Source organism: Podarcis filfolensis, assembly GCF_964270895.1.
Source record: "Podarcis filfolensis genome assembly, chromosome: 16".
Lineage (NCBI taxonomy): Eukaryota > Metazoa > Chordata > Lepidosauria > Squamata > Lacertidae > Podarcis > Podarcis filfolensis.
The window spans coordinates 37,829,572-37,848,188 of record NC_139620.1 but is presented as its reverse complement, the minus strand read 5'-3'; the positions used below and the strand labels follow the sequence as shown (position 1 = coordinate 37,848,188).

The 18,617-nt window shown below is 48.0% G+C and overlaps 1 protein-coding gene across 2 annotated transcripts; it reads left to right on the top strand.

The window, feature by feature from the left end:
• Nucleotides 1–1,471: 1,471 nt before the first annotated feature.
• On the top strand, nt 1,472–18,068 carry KMT5A (lysine methyltransferase 5A). 2 transcript variants are annotated; one of them, XR_014542626.1, is made up of 8 exons: nt 1,472–1,611; nt 5,314–5,432; nt 7,029–7,185; nt 8,739–8,946; nt 10,436–10,523; nt 12,079–12,138; nt 14,234–14,511; nt 15,691–15,824. XR_014542626.1 is itself a non-coding variant. In XM_083590903.1 (8 exons), the coding sequence occupies exons 1-8, from the start codon at nt 1,602–1,604 to the stop codon at nt 15,899–15,901; spliced, it is 1,044 nt and encodes a 347-aa protein (XP_083447029.1). In that variant the 5' UTR covers nt 1,472–1,601; the 3' UTR covers nt 15,902–18,068. The 2 variants fall into 2 exon arrangements, 1 of the variants encoding a protein (XP_083447029.1); XM_083590903.1 differs by having other exon boundaries at nt 14,234–14,424; nt 15,691–18,068.
• Nucleotides 18,069–18,617: the final 549 nt, after the last annotated feature.

Here is an 18,617-nt window from a genome sequence, read left to right as displayed (position 1 = left end):
CATTACAAAAGACTGCCCAGGCTCCCCAAGAAATCCAATCAAGTAACCTGCCAGACAGGAAATAAACAAAGCGACAGGAGAAAACAACATGCAAATGTTCTGTTTTAGACCGCCTTATCTGAGGGGTGGTCTTAGGTTACACCCCTTCTGTGATGAATGCATAATGTTTTTGGGGGTGGTCTTGATCTAGAGGAGGGGAATTTCAAAAGTCTTTATAAGCCCTTGCACAGCATTTTTGGGGGGTCCTCTTCCTCTCCTGCGTGTGAGGGGAGTACCCTGTTGCAACAGATCAATAAAGATCAAGCTTACTAGCTGCTTTGCTTCTCAAATATTCTCTGGTTGACCTCTGTTATTTTCTCCTACCAATAGGGAACCTATGTAAGGACTCTATATGGGCTCTTGGATACCCCATAAGGGAAAAGGGCATATTTTTATTTACAACACTCCTCAGAAGTAAAACTCATTGGTGGTTCAGTAGTTATGCACAGCATATTGGGAGAAGGCAGTGGGGTCTGCATTGTGTTTTACTCGAGCTCCAAGAATCACCAACAGGAGTCAGGCGAAAGAGACATTCACTTAGGGCTCACCCATACTGCTGATTAATGTGGGTAGAAAGCTCCCTGTACCTCCATTGATTCTTTCTTGTCTATAAGATGTTGTCCCATAGACAAGTCCTATATCACTGCTTTCCCACACTTTCCTCACCCTCAATCCAGACTTTCTCCTACCCTCTCCTTTATGGAGTATCCCTGATACAGTATGAGGAAATATAGATTGTGGGAGGGAAAATGAGAGAAGGGTAGGAATTTTAAGATGTTTCAGTATTTTAACCTTTGCATATTTTAAAGTAGGTTTGTAATTTTTTCTCGGTGTTATTATTTAATCTTTTTGTAAACCGATTTGAGGGTTTTTTTTACAATCAAACAATGAAACGAGCAAGCAAACAGATCCCACACCTGTTTTACAGCCTTAGGGTGCAACCCTAAACCCCCTGATTGGAGAAAAAGCCGCAGCTTGAACTCTGTGGCACTTTCTACCAGCTACGTGTGTTTCCTTATGCCGGCGCCTCTCAAACTTGCGTCCCCAGCTGTTGTTGGACTACAAGTCCCATCAACCCTAGCTAGGACGAGTGGTCGGGAGATGATGGGAGCTGTAGTCCAACAACAGCTGGGTCCCTCCGCCTGCTACACAGAATAACTCGAAACTGTTACACACACGTGGAGTTAGTCCCGCCGAAAGGAGGGACAACTATCACCCTTCTCCTCCTATCATGCGCCTGCTCTCCCCCTCGCTCGCCAATCAGCGGCAGCCGAACGCCAATTTTAAACACCCCTCCTCGGGTAGCTGTTCTGAGGTTCAAGTGCAGAAAGGGAGCCCTAGCCAACCAGAGGCCGGGAAAACGTGAGCGGCGGGCAGCCGGACCAATCGAACGACAAGGAGAAACTCCACTGTATCCATTTTTTTGAAAGCGGTTGAGAGGTTGGGGAAAGCCTCCCGCATCTTTGCTGCGGGTTGTCCGGAACGGGGAGCAAGGAGCCCCCCCTCGGCTGGTTCTCGTCTGCCCCGTTTGCTGCCGGCTGTGAGCTTTGCTGCTGGCGATCATGAGCAAAGGTATTCCTCCCCATTGGTTGGAGGACTATTATGGGATGGGGTTTCGGGAAGAATTTGGTATGGGAGGAGTGGGGTCCCAAAGGGAGAGAGATGGTGGGGAGTGGGGGGCAAAGTGTGCTTTGGAGAGCAGGCGAAGATGGGAAGTGGGGAAGGGTCTGCCTTTGGTGGAGTGAATTTTTAAAAGTGAACGGAAGCTAAGCTGCAGGATGGGAGATGGGATTTTTGGTGCGTGGCTGGAAAAATTCAAGTTGTCCTGGGGGTGGGGAGCAGCGGCACCTTACAAGCCGGAACCATGGATGGTGGTCCCCAGTTTTAGACGATTCTGGCACTTCTAACAGCAAAAGGTGTGGGGCTTCCCCTCGGACCTGATTCTACCAGTTCTTCTGATATCTTATGAGCTTTTACAGTGTGTAACTGTAATGGATAGTTGCTGAAGGGAGTTGAATTATACCTGTGTTTCTCAAATTTGGTTCCCCAGCTGTTGTTAAGGCGATGTACATTGTCCCTGCATAATCCATAGCCAGCAGGACCAGTGGTCACGGGGGTGATGTTGGGATGTGGTTGTTACCTGCATCTAGGATTAGTTGTCTAGCAGCATGGCTTTTAAAATTGATTAAATCTGCAATCTCAGTGTCATTTAGCTGGGAGTATGCCCCAGTGAATTCAATAGGACTTACTTGGAACATGGTTAGGATTTGTGCTGTAAGTTTGTGTAAATAGCTGCCTGGCAGTTCTGAAGGGCCCTATCTAAGGAGAGGCATTCCTTTCTGAATATGAGATAATGCCTCTTCTAAAGGGGAACCCTCCCATCCATGGCTTTCATAATTTTAATTTTAAAAAATCAAAAATAAGCCTGCTGTTTAATTAATATTGGAAGCACTTAAAAAAAAAATAATAAAGGAAAAGGATCTGAATCGATAAATTGTGGAAGCTGCCGAAATTAAGATTTGTATGTAGAATAAAATATAGTGTTTTGTTAATTCACCCTTCTGAAGACTGTTGTTGTTGTTTTGGTATTTTTTAAATTTGCATTTTCACATACTGTACAACAAACATTTGAAAGACAAATAAAAAAAACAGCAGCTACGGTAGTTGCTTAATTCTCAAGGATGAAAGTGTATCTGGCAGCTTAAGGTTAATGCCAATACAAAGAGAATGCCTACACGGTTAATTAAGGTCATTAGTCCAGTAAATTCCCCAAAGGTTTCCCTGAGTTTGATGTGGTTGTCTGAATTGATAATCACATCATGTTTAAGAGGTGAATGCCAAGCAGTGTAGGAGGATAAAAGATCCAATTTGCCACTGGTTACTTTGATTTGGCATGTCAATTTCCCAACCTGGGCAACTGACCAAACATGTATGTACCAAGAATCAACAGACAAACCTGATGCAGAACCCCAAGATTTGGCTACTTCCAGATGTGTAGCCACAAATAAGAACATTAGCATCTCCCTCTAGAAATTGTTTAAGGTTAGAAGTTCAGGTGATGGGGGGCACTGTAAGGAATGCATAATTGAATATGAGATCACCTCAAAAAGGATGCTGAAGAATTGGAAAAGGTTCAGAAAAGGGCAGCCAAAATGATCAAGGAGATGGAGCAACACCTCTGCTAGGAAAGTACAGTGGTACCTTGGGTTAAGTACTTAATTCGTTCTGGAGGTCCGTACTTAACCTGAAACTGTTCTTAACCTGAAGCACCACTTTAGCTAATGGGGCCTCCTCCTCCTCCTGCTGCGCCGCCAGAGCACAACTTCTGCTCTCATCCTGAAGCAAAGTTCTTAACCTGAAGCACTATTTCTGGGTTAGCGGAGTCTGTAACCTGAAGTGTATGTAAACTGAAGCGTATGTAACCCGAGGTACCACTGTACAGTACTTATTTACACAGTGCATAGTTATCAACTATGGAACTTGTTTGCACAGGAGGTACTTATGGCCACCAACTTGGATGCCTTTAAAAGAGGATGATGAGACAAATTCTTGGAAGAAAAGACAACCAGTGGCGACTAACCATGATGCTGCTGCTCTGCTGCATGGTTGGAGGCCGTAATGCTTCTGAATGCCAGTTGCTGGAAACTGGAGGAGGGGAGAGGCTCTTGGGCTTGGATCCTGCTTGAAGATGGCCACTGTGAGAACAGGAGGCTGGACTAGACGGGACACTGACATGATCCAACAGTCTCTTATGTTCTTAAGTAGTATCTGGGGTACCTTGCATAAATGTTAGGAGGATGTGAACCGTGGTACTGTGTGCTGGGAAATCTGAAGGAATATGGAGTTGAGGCGGTTATAAGTGTAAGGTTGCAGCCATGGCTGAGGTCCCAGATTTTGTAGCCCAACCACCTCCAAGGAAGCAATTTGCTTTTGCTCAAAGAGGTATAAGGAGTTATTCTATGACTGGAGCTATTCCATGACTAAGACATCACACAAATACACAGTCAACTTTTCCATTTTCTTGCAAGGAATCCTATTTTAAGGGAATTTAAGGGAATTTCCCTTAAAAAAAAAGGGAAACGTTGACAGCTATGCACCAATAAACTTGTGAACCTACACACCAAGGATCCTTCAACGTGGCACCCTCCAGGCGTTTTGGACTACAACTCCCATCAGCCACAGTCTGTATGGCCAACAGTCATCAATAATGTGAATGGAAGTGCAAAACTGAACACAGTGAATATGCACAGATAAATGTCAAATGGCTGAGGCTGCCTGTATTTATGACTTGGTTGTTTTGCAATTATTCTGTTTCCCTGCCACAATATTTCAGTCTATAGGCTGTGGAGCCTTACGTACAAAGCCTTAGGTACAAAGGCAGGGCAGAGAGTTATTTGGCATATAAAGTGCAGATGACAGCAGAACTCTCTGGGTAGGAGGGTTTCTACTTTGTAAGGGGTCTGGGGCTCCCTGTGGAATAAGAAAAAAGAAGCTTTTTAAAAAGCTATCTTGGGGGTGCATACAATTGCAGGTTCTTGTGTGGCATGCAGAAATCCAACAAGTCGTGTTTGTTGACGTCGGTACCTCTTCAATGTCTTCCTGCAGCACCATTATTAAAGAATCTGAAGTCCTAACACAAAGGTGTGAGCTCTAGGGGTGAAGGGGGAAGCTGAGCGGTAGCGGGAGGTGGATGTTTTGGGGGCGCCGGGGGAAAGCCATGCTATGGATCAAGCGCTGTAATAAATACCGGGAAGGAAGGAATGGTAACTTGGGAAACTCATACAGCGTTATGTCTGTTTGAAGAGGCCGGAAACTACATTATATCTGAGGGTCTGGAAGTGGGGTAGGTTATGCTCAGTGCATATCGGGGCCGCTGTTTGGGGGGGCTGAATTAGGCTGCATGTGCGGGAGGGGCGGAAAATCAAAGGGAGAAAGGCTTTTGCGGCGGCGGGAGACTTGGGATGAATGGCGATTTGGTCTGCGATTTGGCAGCTGGAGGCAGCTGGAATCGGGGGCGGGGGAGGCTAATCCGTGGGGTCGGGGGGGGGGGGACGGAGATGACCCCGGGCTGCCGAGCTGCGCGCCCGCGCCGCGGCTCCACCTGGTGGCCGGGAAGGAGCCTGGCCAGCCCTTGAAACATGGCGGTGGTGGGAAGCGGGGCGGCGGCGGCGGCTCCTCTTGCGCGCCGGGGGCTCCGGGCATGAGCCGGCGCCGCGCTCTGACCGCCGCCTTTGCCCGGCCTCTTCCCGCCACCCGACCCCGCTCCACCCGCAGGCCGGAGGAGGAGGAGGAGGAAGATGTCCCGACCCCGAGAGGGCAGAGCCGACGGCGGCGCGGAGGTGGTCGCCGAGAGCGCCGAGAAGCGGGGCGCCAGCCGGCCCAGGATGAACGGGGTAAGCCGGGGGGATCGCCGCTTCCCTTCCTCTCCCCCAGCCTCGGATCTTCCCCCTGCCCTTTCCCCGCAGGGACCCGCACTCTCTCGCTCTCCTGCCCCGCACTTGCCAAAAGGAGACGGCGAGGCTGCTCGGCCTCTCCAGCGCGCCCGGGGCGCAGCGCGGCGCCACCGAAGCGGGCGGAAAAGGCCTCTGGCGCCGCCCGGCGCGCCCGGCTGGTGGGCTCGGAAGCGCAGCCGGGGACGCCCCCTCCCCGGTCACTCGCCCCCGCGAGGGCCTTTGCTGCTGCTGCTGGCGGGGCGCGGTCTGTGATCCTCCCCGCCTTCGCCTTTTTGTTCCTCTTCGGGTCCCACCAAGTCGGAAGGTTGGAAATGGCAACTCAAGATCCTGTTTCGAAAAAGAGCCTTTTCAAGTAGGGGGCGAGAGCCCATGCACTTCTCAGGAACTTTAAAAATGAGTTGGGGTACAGATCTGGATGGTAGCCTTTTATGGGCTTGCCCCCCCCCCACGAAGAGTATTTTATACTCCAGATTGTGTATGCTGTTCACCCAGGACAACTCTGATCAAGCAGGCTGCATCAATCCCCATTTTATAGATGAGGCCAGAAAGGAATTGGCTAACCGAGGCCAGCATGTGAGTACATTCCTGAGCAAGGATTTGAGCCCCTGCCTCCTTGCTCCAAGCTCAGAAATAGAGCACTAGGTCTTAAAATGAGACATTTCCCCCCCTTTCTCCTCACCCCCCTCTGCTTGCTGCTGCTTTCATTATCACTACTGTTATTGTTATTTCTAAAGTGCTTCAAAAGCTAAATGCTGTGCAAAATTAGACCTTTTCTCCAGGGATAGAACTGTTGGTCCCTTGTACCATTTTGAAAGTGTAATATTTACTTGGAAACAAATCCCCACTGTTTTAGTGGGCACTGCTCCCTAAGGCAGGAGTTACCACTGTGGTGTCCACAGAGGCTCCCCCTTCTATTCTCCCTAGAAGAATAAGATATGGTGTGCACTTAGTTGTGTCTGGGTAGAGCCCCTAATATTTTCTCCAGTTTGCAGATTGTTGGTGCTACTAGATTATTACCTGCCCTTCACCAAAAGGTACCAGGGCAGGTCAGCAGCTGTATAGCCCTGAATGTGACAGGAGAGGCTGGTTGCCTTCATGCCTCAGTTGTAGGCTTCCTGGTTAGCCACTGGGAGTGGCAGGATGCTGGACAGGATTCGACCTTTGGTTTGACCCAGCAGGGCTTTTCTTATGTGCTCAGTCCTATTCATGACGTGGAAAAAATTCACATTGAGTCCAGCAGCAGTTACTGCCATGTCAGTGTGCTATGATTGTATGCATGTGCACTGCCACTAAGAATCCTAGTCATGTTTCTCTCTTCCAGTGTTGCATCCTGATATTTTATTGGGAATTGTACACATAGTTGTAAACCTCAGCTTCAGGGGCTAGAAACTTGGTGAGTTCCCCACTCCGCCCACCCCCAAAAGAAAGCTGGCATTATCCACCACAATTCTAGAGTTGCATTTTTAAGAAGCACAAAAATAGGCCAAGAGAACCCGTGTGCCTGCATACTAGAATATTTTGACTGTTTCATTTTAGGAGAACATATTTACTTGCCAGTCCAAAATCTATACCTACATGAGTCCAAACAAACCTCCTTCTGTACGACCTCCACTTCAAGAGGAAAACTCTGCCACACATCATGAGGCAAAATGCCAGAGCAAAATGGGGAATGAAAGCTACAGAAAAGGAGACGGTAAGCATGAGCTTTTGTTATTAGCGACTTGGTTGGCAATGGGGCCAAACCCATTTCGATCAAGGTGTGTGTGTGTGTGTGTGTTTGCACACACATGCATGTTTCTTTTTAAATTTGTTGCCTAGATTTCACTCAGAGGGAAAACGCTTTTTCACGAGCACCATAAGAGGTTTCTTACAGTGATGTTGCATCATCTCTGTGGGTGCTGCATCTTTCCCCTTCCCCACCCCACGTTGTATCCTCACAACAGCCCTGTGAGGTAGGTTAGGCTGAGACACAAGGATGAGCCCAGATCCATCTGGAGAGCAGAGATGTGAACACAGCTCATCCCCCCCCCCCCCAGCCCATCCACATTCAACTTTTCAACATCACACTGACTCTCAAGCTCTCTAGAGTCTAGACCAAGGGAGGCTAAGCTTTTTCACTGCAAGGGCCACATTGCTTAGTTGGAAAAAAAGTTGAGGGGGAAGGGCACCCGGTCCCTCCCCAACCCCAAGCCAACATGTTTTGTGTTTACAGGGAGGATTTGCATATCCTAGTATCCAGGGCATTCCTAAGGTGGAGGTAGAGACCAGGGGGAGGTATCCAGTGCTGGATTACCCATTAGGTAGACTAAGTACATGCTTGGGGCATGAGATGTTTTATTAAAATAATGTGGCATTTGAAGAAGCATCATGGGAAAATATATCCTACAAATGTTAATTTAACTAATGCAAAAGAATCAGATCCTGTGTTGTAAAAAATATATGTTTTATTTCTGATATAGTATTCTGAGTTATATGTTCCTGATTTGGTCTCATCCCCCGTCCCCCAATGAATATTGTGCAATTTGGTTTCTTTGTTGTTTTTATTTTGAATTACATACCAGGGAGGGCACAATAATCATTTCAGTCCTTAGGGCCTCTAAAGGTCTTAATATGCCCCATGTTGTGTCCAGTGTGGTGCTGAGTTGAGGTCACTTACAGACTGACTTGTTCCACTGGTGAAAAGTGTCACCCCAGTGGAACGCTGTTGTGCTAGAGAATGCCTAAGTAGGGTGCTGGCAATATCTGTGACATAACAGACTGCGCAATCTATTGCACAATGGGCTTCTGCTTGCACAAAATGGTTGTGCTGGATTTCTCGCTTGCGCAGTGTTAAATCCCATCTGTCCACTAGCACTGGATACAGCCCAGAGGTAACATTCAGGTTTGTTGCTCTGCACACCTTTGCCTCTGGTCTCCTCTATTACTGGCATGCAGCCTGAGGAATGTTGCCCAGATGGTAATGCAGCCCTTGAGGCAAAAAGAGAGAGAAGATTTCTGAGACGTGCGGTAGAGGAACCAAGGTTTGGGTGGGAAGCAGAGCTCACTTACTACAGCACTCCCATGTCCATTCAGTTGTTGGATGGGTTTAGCCGTCAAACGCATCTGTCTATCTCCACAGCCTTTTTCGCCTCCTGTGGGTTAGAATAATGTTTAAACTGGAGCACTGTTTTGACATGGAGCAAAGCAGATGTGAGCCTCCTCTCGTGTTGATTTGCATTCCCCCCCACCCCCGACCATCATTTGCAGACAGACTAAATATTGGCAATGCAGCCGACAACACTATGAAATCTGAGGACCAGAACAGCAAAGAGTGTGAATCTCCAGCCTCCTTCTCTAGTCCCAAACCCGAAGCCCCACAGCCTCCAAAAGCCCTGCTTCCAGAGCCCGCTGATGCAGCAAACAGAAAGGAAGCCCCGAAGAAAGGTAGCAAGACCAAACCTGGCTCCAAGAGAAAGTAAGTGTGGCTCCAAGAGTGGCTCTGGAATACAAGTGATAAGGCAGCTTTCAGGCTTACAGTCGGAAAGTCATGACATAAAAGGAAGAGCAGAGGTTGAGGGAGGAGTGGGGGAAAGCGAGCACTGTTCCTTAGTTTTGGAGTTCTTGTAATATCCAGCTGGAATGGAAAATAATTTGAAGAGAGGAGGACCATAAGTTGCTGGTCTCTCAGCAGGGCTGGTGGCAAGACCCTGCAGTCCCGTTTTTCTTCCTTTCTTGTAGCCTGATAGAATGGCTTTTCTTGGCTTAATAAAGCGGTCACTTTTTAAATGGGGCTAATGCCTGCTTAGGGACGCGGGTGGCGCTGTGGTCTAAACCACAGAGCCTAGGGCCTGCCAATCAGAAGGTCGGCGGTTCGAATCCCCATGACGGGGTGAGCTCCCGTTGTTCAGTCCCTGCTCCTGCCCACCTAGCAGTTCAAAAGCACATCAAAGTGCAAGTAGATAAATAGGTACCACTCTGGCAGGAAGGTAAACGGCATTTCCATGCACTGCTCTGGTTCGCCAGAAGTGGCTTAGTCATGCTGGCCACATGACCGGAAGCTGTACTCCGGCTCCCTCGGCCAATAAAGCAAGATGAGCGCCGCAACCCCAGAGTCGTTTGCAGCTGGACCTAACGGTCAGGGGTCCCTTTACCTTTACCTTTACCTTTTAATGCCTGCTTATTGTCACTAGAGTGCAGTCTGTAAACAGTAAAAAAATAATACTTTACATGCAACTCCCGTTTTGCATGCATTCTGAGAACACGCAACTGTGCTCACGTTCATCACCACAAACCTAGAAGTGGCAGAAAAGGGGGGTGGGGTGGGTTTATGCATGCTCTGCCGACACACATGATGACCCAGAATGTAATCCCCGTGCAAAATGAGGGTTGCCTGTACTCCCAAGCATAGCAATAATGACACCTAGTGGGAATAACCAATTATCATAACATGAAGAGGATGAAAAGGACACACAAGAGGAAGAGGGGAATCATAGAGTTGTGGAGTTGGAAGGGACCTCAAGGGTCATCTAGTCCAACCTTCTGCAACATAGGAATCACAGCTAAATCACAGGAAAGAGGTTGGACATTTAAAAATTGATCACATAAACTGACTGTATAAGCGGTGATTTCAATTGCAAGGTGATTTTGGGTGTTGTTACGGTATAATGTAGGGATTGGGAATCTGTGGCTTGTGGGATGTTGTTGGACTCCCATCAGCCGCAGCTGGCATGGGTGTTGGGAGTCCAGCAACCTCTGAAAAGCCACAGCCCCCCTCCCCATCTCCAAGCCAAAAGGATGCAGAGCTTTGAGGGGACACTGAGCTCTTTCCCAAGCAGAATGGGGATGTGGCAACCTCATAGGCGTATTAAGCACAGAGATGCCTTGTCCTGGGAGATACGAGGCTGATTTAAGGGGAGAGAGGGGGAGCCGCTGGGCGTTCATGTGGCTTTCTCCATCTCTCTCAGAGCCCAAGGGAAAACGCAGCAGAACCGAAAGGTCACAGATTATTTCCCTGTTAGAAGAAGCTCCCGGAAGAGCAAAAAAGAATTACAGGTACTGTCTTCTCTTGTGGTGCCTCTTCAAACAACTTTGCCAAATACCCCTTGGGGACAGATATTCCACCAAGGAACTGTGAAAACTCTTGCAAAGGGTACCATGGGAATGACTGCCCCATCTGACAGCCCAGTTCTCCCACCTTGTTTCTGGTTTTGTTTTCTTTTAATTCCACTTGCTTATTTAGTCACTTTTGGGGGCCAAGCAAAGCCTAGCAAAGCAACAAACAGAGAGAAACTTAAGGTATACAGACATACAGATACATGGGGGGTGCTGAGTTAGATCATCAGCGTTCTCTTAAAGGCAATAGTAGAAAATTGTATGGTTTTAGGCTTCCTTTGAATGCCAGAACCTGAAAGGGCCAAACAAATGATAACAGGAAGAGAGGTATACAACTTAAGGGCCACCACTGGGAAAGCCCTGTCTCATGTGCTCACCAGTGCAGTCATTAAAAAAAAATTTTTTTAGTGTCATCAGTTTCACCCAGTGGGCACATGAGCAGGACCCCAAGATTACTGATCCTGCATTACAAATTTTAGTGGTCTCAGACTTTTGATTTTAAGTTTTGTTTGTAAGCTATATTGGGTTTGTTTTCTCATGCAGCCTTTTTCACTAGCTCCTGGTTTCTAAACCCTACTGCAAGGGTTGGAACCTTTGGCCTGCAGACCAGTCTAGGCCTGCCTGGGTGTCCAGGTTAGCCCATGAGGAGATTTCCCACAAATCACACCCACCTGTCTCTCAGCTGATGCCACGGGGTGATATCAGTTGACAGGCAGGAGAGCAGGGTTCCCTTCTGCTGGGGTCTCCTTCACCAGAGCATTCCCTGTGGGCAACTTGCTGGCCAAGCAGGCCCCGGCAGTCAGCAGGATTAAACCCTTCGCTCACCAATCCTCTTTCTCCCCCGCCCCTTAACACAGGGCTAGGGACCCTGTGGCCCTCCAGAGGTCGTTGGACTTCAACAGCCATCAGCCCCAGGCAGCATGGCCACTGGCCCAAGCTGGAGGAAGTTGTCTTCCATCAACCTTGGGACATCATAGGTTCTCCATCGCAGACATGATATGAGGCTTTGAGAAGCCTTTTGCCACTTCATGCATATAACAAAGGCGAGACTTTTGCTTCCGTGTGTGTATCGTACTTATATTCCTGAATTTACACAAAATAAGGGCTGTGGAATGCTTATATGAAATGGGATATTTTATTTTATCGTTGTGCAATAGCAATCCTATGTGCATTTACAGGGAAACACGTCTCGCTGTGATCAGTTCGACCTCCTAGTAAGTGTGTGGTTGTGTGTTAGGATTGCAGCCCAGCCCTTTTGCATAAATGCTGTATCCCTCATCATGTTTGCTTGAGAGTAAGCCTTCAGGAACTTTCTAAATAATAGCACTTAGGCAGTGATCCTGTGCACACTTTGCGTGTCTACTCAGCAGTAAGCCCCATGGAGCCCAGCAGTGCTTCCTCCCTTGAAAGAGTGCATGGGATCACAGCCCTGGGCTCATTCTTCTAAAGGTAGTGTTTCCAAGTAGCATTGCTATGTTTCTTGATCTCTTTTCAGATAGAGGAGAAAAAACGGATAGATGACTTAATAGAGAGCGGCAAAGAAGATGGCATGCAGGTAACGGCAACAGCACCATGGCACTGCTGCTGGCAGTGGTTGTCCTCCAAGGGCAGGCGTGGGCAGACAGTGAACCTCCAGGTGAACTATGGTTCCCATCAGCCCATAGTATGACCAATGAGCAGGAATGATGAGGCTGTAGCTCAGCAGCTACTAAAAAGCTACAGGCTCCCCATTCCGCCTTGGGGCAGCCTTCCCCAACCCCTTTGGGTGACAACTCCCATCAGCGCCAAGAAGCACAGTTGCAAGCCCAGGAGTTCCTCCCAGTCCACCACCTTGTGGAGAGTAAGTTCGCTATTGGTATACAGCAGGGGTACTGGGTAGGATACAGTGGTACCTCGGGTTACAGACGCTTCACGTTACAGGTGCTTCAGGTTGCAGACTCCACTAATAAGTCCTCGGGTTAAGAACTTTGCTTCAGGATGAGAACAGAAATCATGCTCCAGCAGCAGCGGGAGGCCCCATTAGCTAATGTGGTACCTCAGGTTAAGAACAGTTTCAGGTTAAGAACGGACCTCCAGAATGAATTAAGTTCTTAACCAGAGGTACCACTGTATTTTTAATGTAACCCCACCCCAAGTGGGAGGTATTTATTTTTAGTTGTTTTTAGTATTACAACAGATTATTGTAATGTAAAGATTTTTTAAGGTGTTTGTTGTTGCCTTGACCAAAATAAAGCAACTAACAAATTTAATAAATACAAATAATCATAATTCTGTCCTCCTCTGACCTCCAGTGAGGTAGCAGCTGCTCTGTGCTGGGTTCAGGCCGACTGCAACAAGAGAGCGGAAATCGGGTGTTTCTGCAGCAACGGTCGGCCTTGGACTGAGCCCCACACAGAGGCAGCAGTTCTGTCCCAGCCACAAACTCTGCTTTCTGTTAAAGGGCCCCAGCCTGCTCTGGCAGCCTTTTACTCTGACAGGACAGGGGAAGCTCTGGTTGCGCCGAGGGCTCTGTGGTGAAATCTTCCGAGGACAGCAGGGCGAAGCCCTTGGCTTCTGGGGCCTTCCCGGTGTGCGGTTCTGCTTCTGATTCAGAGGCCCCACCAATAGTGCATATTTAAAGCAGTGTTCCATCCCTTAAATTTCCCTCAGAGAATCCAGGGAATGGTGGTTGAACAAGGCTGGGCCAAGACTTCTTGGCAGCTGAGGCAAACCACAAAATGGCAACACACCCTGCTGGGGAAGAGGGGGTGAAGAAGATCTGCATCTGGAACGAGGGGGGATGAATATCTACATTGGGAAGGAAGGTGGGAGGAGACTGGCAGCACCTTCTGTTCACCTGTTTGCCAAGGAGGTGGAAGTTCCAGCCTCCAAGGAGGGCACCGCAGCCATTGCTGCCACTGTGGCAGCAGCAGCAGCAGGCAATGGGTTCCTTGGAGGCCGGAACTGCTGCCCCTGCGGCTCCTGCTGCCCAAGATAGTCGCCCCACCTTGCCTCATGGGGGGGGGCAGCCCTGGTGCTGAGAATCATTAGGAGACCCTCATTCCCCTCACAGAGTTGCAGTTCCCAGAATTCCCTAGGAAGAAAGATTGGCTGTTAAACCACAATGAGAATTTTAGCTCTGTGAGGACAAACGGGGGGGGGGTGTATGTGTGTGTCTCCTAATAATGCTCAGCACCCTTAACAAACTACAGCTCCCAGGAGTCTTTGGGTAAGCCATGACTATGTAAAACAGCATCATAGTGCTTTAAATATATGGTGCTGTTAGGGCCAGAGTCCCTGGACCGCTTCTCCAAAAGAAAGGGAAATATGACCCCAAGGTAACCAACTTGGTGCCCTTCAGATGTTACTGGACTCCAGCTCCCATCAGGCTTAGCTAGCACAGCCAGTGGCTGGGAATGATGGGAGTTGCAGTCCACTGACAACTGGAGGGCAGCCGGTTCCCCACAGAGCTTTGGGGTGTTTGATGTCATAGGCAGTAATCTATTTTAGAAATTTGGGAGGTCTCAGAAGCAGTGCATAATATGTTAACAGGGATCGGCTCCTCAAAGATAGAACGGGGGAGATCCCACTGGAGACCCACAAGTCCATAGCTACATCTGCAGTTGTCCCTGGCCTGCGGGTAGGTTAACATGTCTTCTTCTCCTTTGCAGATTGACTTCATTGATGGTAAAGGGCGAGGGGTCATTGCAACCAAGCATTTTAAACGAGGGGAGTTTGTGGTTGAATATCACGGGGACCTCATTGAGATCACAGATGCCAAGAAACGAGAAGCTGTCTATGCCCAAGACCCTTCCACTGGCTGCTATATGTACTACTTCCAGTACTTGAGAAAAACATACTGGTGAGCTCCACTCCTTCTGCGAAGATGCATCTTACATCAGGGCTGGGGAGCCTGTGGACTTCAACTCCCATCAGCCCCAGCCAGTAGGTCAGTGGTCATGGATGATGAGAGTTGTAGTCCAACAACATTGGGAAGGCCACAGAGTCCCTACCCCTAATTTGGAGGGTGAGGTAATGTTGCTTCAGACAGCTTCGCACTTGGGGTTTTCCTTGGCTTGGAGATATGGGGGTGGGTTCCTGAATGAAAATGGAAGGGGCATATTTCCCTCTTATCCTGGCAAAATATTTACTGAGAATCAGGCCATGTTAGAGTAGTTTGGAAGCTTTTTCTGCCTATGACTCCCAAGACACAGAGCCAGGATGGGAGACATGTGGTGCACCCGACGTTGTGGGACTCCAATTCCCTTCAGCCCCAAAGGACCAGGGCTGATGGGTGTTGTGTTCTAATGTCATACAGAAGGCTACAGACTTTCCCACCAGTGTGCTAGAGCACTGGTTCTCAAAGGGTGAGGCAAGTGTGGTGGAAAGATTCAAGGACAATTTAAACATTTAAACATTTCACATAGTATAGTATAGTAATAATTTATTTTGGATACACAACCAGGAACAGTATTCACGCTTTTCTTCAAGAGCATTGGCTACTCTACAGTTCTCCATGACATATTGTTGTGAACAGGGATTTTCAACTCTGACAAATATGGAAGATCAGAAAAGAGAGAGGCTTCTTTGTGTTGATGAAATGAGAGTCCGTTTGTCTCAAATTACGACCTAATATAGATGAGATTACCTGGAAAAAGCAAACTTACACCTCTCATTGTGTTTGTGTACATACTTAAGGTACATATTTAAGAGGCTTGTTTATAATTATGTTTGGGAATGTTTCATGTTCTTATGTAGCTGCATTGTTCTATACTTTCTGGATATCCCAAGATCACAGTATAAAGTAGTTGCGTTCTATGTCATAAATCAAGCACTGCTATGAATTTTTCTTTTTCTTTTCCAGTGTATTTCTCATCCAAAAAAAAAAATCAGTGTGGCATGAACAAATTTTTATTCTAAACAAGTTTGAGAACCATTGGCCTAGAGCAGCTTTTCCCAACCTTGGACCAACAGAGATTGTTGGGCTACAACTCCCCTCATTCCTAGCTAGCAGGGCGAGCGCTCAGGGATGATGGGAATTGCAGTCCAACAGCATCTAGGGACCCAAGGCTTTGCTAGAGAAATTGTGCCTTTCTTGATTTAGCGTTCCTTCTCTTCTCTGCTCTAGTGTTGATGCTACAAAAGAGACCCACCGTCTTGGAAGGCTGATCAATCACAGCAAATGCGGCAACTGTCAGACAAAACTTCATGACATTGACGGCACCCCCCACCTCATTCTGGTCGCCTCCCGTGACATTAAAGCCGGCGAAGAACTCTTGTACGATTACGGAGACAGGAGCAAAGCTTCCCTTGAAGCTCACCCATGGCTGAAACATTAGCGCAACTTCCTGGAACGGACTTACCAAGAGGACTCTTGTTTACAGCTCTTGTGGTAGACCCCCTTCCTAAGTCTGCTCTGTAACGGTGATTTGAGATGGCCGCTGCAGGGTGGAAGTCTTCCAGTCCTACCCCAAGCAGACTTGAACCTGAATTCCTGGTGATTTTAATTCATTATGCTCATTTGGATTTCCTAATCCTCACTTCCTCTACCCATCTGCATACGAACAGAAGAAATAATCAGTGATTCCTGACTTGGGATTTTTGGGACTGAATTTTTACCGATGAGAAAGCAGCTTTTACTAAGGTTTGTTCATTTTGAAGTCGCAGTTTTGCTCGTGGGAGGGAGGGAGGGAGGGCGGGGAAAGGATAATATTAGGAAAGCAAACGTCTGAGGAGTGTTGACCATCTCAGGTGAACGTCAGGGGCAGGGGAGATACCTGTTTCCCCTTCCTCTTTGGTCACTGCTTCAGTGAATGCCTTTTCCGGGGCACATCAGACACTTCCAAACTTCATCTGGGATTCTCACAATTCACAGGTGGGTTCTGGTGCTATTAACAGAAATCAGATCCCTGCAAACATTGGGTCTAATCTAGGCAGGGATGTACTTGTCCCAGTAACCCTGGGGGCTGCAAATGGGGAGGAGAGGAAGGAGAAGTTTTGTTGCACAAGCAGAACAGCTGTATTGGATACAGTCCTGTTAGGTTGGCAACTAGATGGGCAAAGGGGTTATGTGATGCTCTGCTAAAGGTGAGCAAAGCTTTCTCCTTTCCACAGTGACTGTCCATGCAACCCTTCTGGCACTGATTATGCAGCTACTGCTTCTAGATGTACCTTCCTGGCTAAAGGAAGTAAACTGGAGCGAGTTGGTCTGTCATCACCTGCTTTGGACAACCATTGACTATATGGTCTGCCACCCTTCTCTGAAGCCTGGGAGGGGGAGCATGTGGTCCACTGGTGGACTACAACTCCCATCAGCCCAACCCAAGCAATGACCAATGTTCAGGGAAGATGGGTGTTGTAGTCCACTAACATCCCAAGGGAGCCACTGGTCTCCCCTGCTGTCTTAAACCCAGCACGGATAAGTAGTCAGAGAAAGGAAAAGCTCTTCCTGCATTTTAGGCCCCAGTGAGCGGCCTCTTGCCACCTTGGCATGGCCACACAGCTGTCCTTGTTTGGCTTCCTGCCACCAAGTCCTCCAGTGCTGCCAGGGGTCCGTAGGATTTAGGGACCCAGCCTCTGTTTATCTTTTTTAAAAGAGCTGTGAACTCCACTCCTGAGGTTGCTGGATTATTATTTTAAATTTATTTTAAATAAAGGGCGTTTGATCCATGTAGAACTGTGAAGCCAAAATGTTAATAATTAACTGCACTTCCTCTCTCTCTCTCTTAGAAAAGAGGGAGGAGAATAACTTGGAGAAAACTCGATGCTTTTTATAGAATCAATGGCCGACTTTTGCTTAAGGGGATTTTTTTTTTTTAATGAAAGCTTCTTGGGACAAAGCTCTTTTTCAACAATCTGGCTGCTGGGAAGCATCAATCAGTTCTGGTGCGAACATGAGATTATTTATTTACTCTTGACTGCTCTTTGGGGACCATGTCCCCAAACTTGGACTTCCTTTTCTCTCTCTCTTTCTGGGTGGGTGGGTGTACATACATACACACACACACACAAACACACGCATGCATGTATGTGCACACACATACAGGCACCCTTGGCACACTTCCGATTAGATCTAGTGGGATTAAATAGGTACTTGCAGTATATCTCTTAGGGCAAGGATGGTGACCCTGTGACCCCCAGATGTTGCTGGAATCTAGTTTTCATCACCCCAGATCACTTGCCATCTTTGCTGCCACAGTTGGGAGGCAAAGTCCAGCAACATCTGGGGCACATCAGGTTTCCCACTCCTGATTTTGGCTGTGCTCCTCAAGCTGGCACCAAGTGCTCTTGGACCTTGGCTACATCCGAGGCTCTGGGAGACAGTTGGGGTGTGTATGTCCATGAATACTGTGACATCCTGGTTGTATGCTTGAGCAGCAAGTGGGGTGGGGTGGGGCAAAGGGAGATGGGACCTGACTTGGTAATGTATTTTTAAAAGCTTAAAAAAGACACCTTGAAGAAAATAATATTTCTCTGTATAAGAAAATAAAGTGATGTATTTATTAATGATGAATTGATTGCTTTAGCCAGCATTGCGGTTCTGCCTTCACCCTTTCCCAGCTGTCTCTGACCATGTTCTCACTGGGTGTCATTGGACTACAACTCCCATCATCCCTGGCCATTGGCTGGCTGGTTGAGCCTGATGGGATTTGAAGTCCGCAACACATAGAGGGCAGCAGAATGGGAAAGCTGCTTTTGAGTGTTGTCTGTGAGGTCATTTATTTGCCATGTGCGAGTATTTGGGCTTGTGGGAATACCAGTGGCAGTTTTGGGATAGCACAACTGGTTTGGCTGCACTGGGTGCCACACTGCAGGGGGGCGTCACAACTATGTTGTAGAACGGAGCGTGGGAAGCAGAGAGTGGGGGTGGTTGCCACTGAGTACACTGGGAAGCTCTTAAAATCCTGTGGCTGCAGCATGGAACCAGATTCAGCCTTCCTTTCCTCCCCGCCTCCTCCTAAACCCCTCTCCTGCACTATTAGCCAGCTGCTTCTCCACACACCCCTCTCATGCTCCTTGTCCCTTCTATGTTTTTCTTTCCCTCCCCACTTAAAA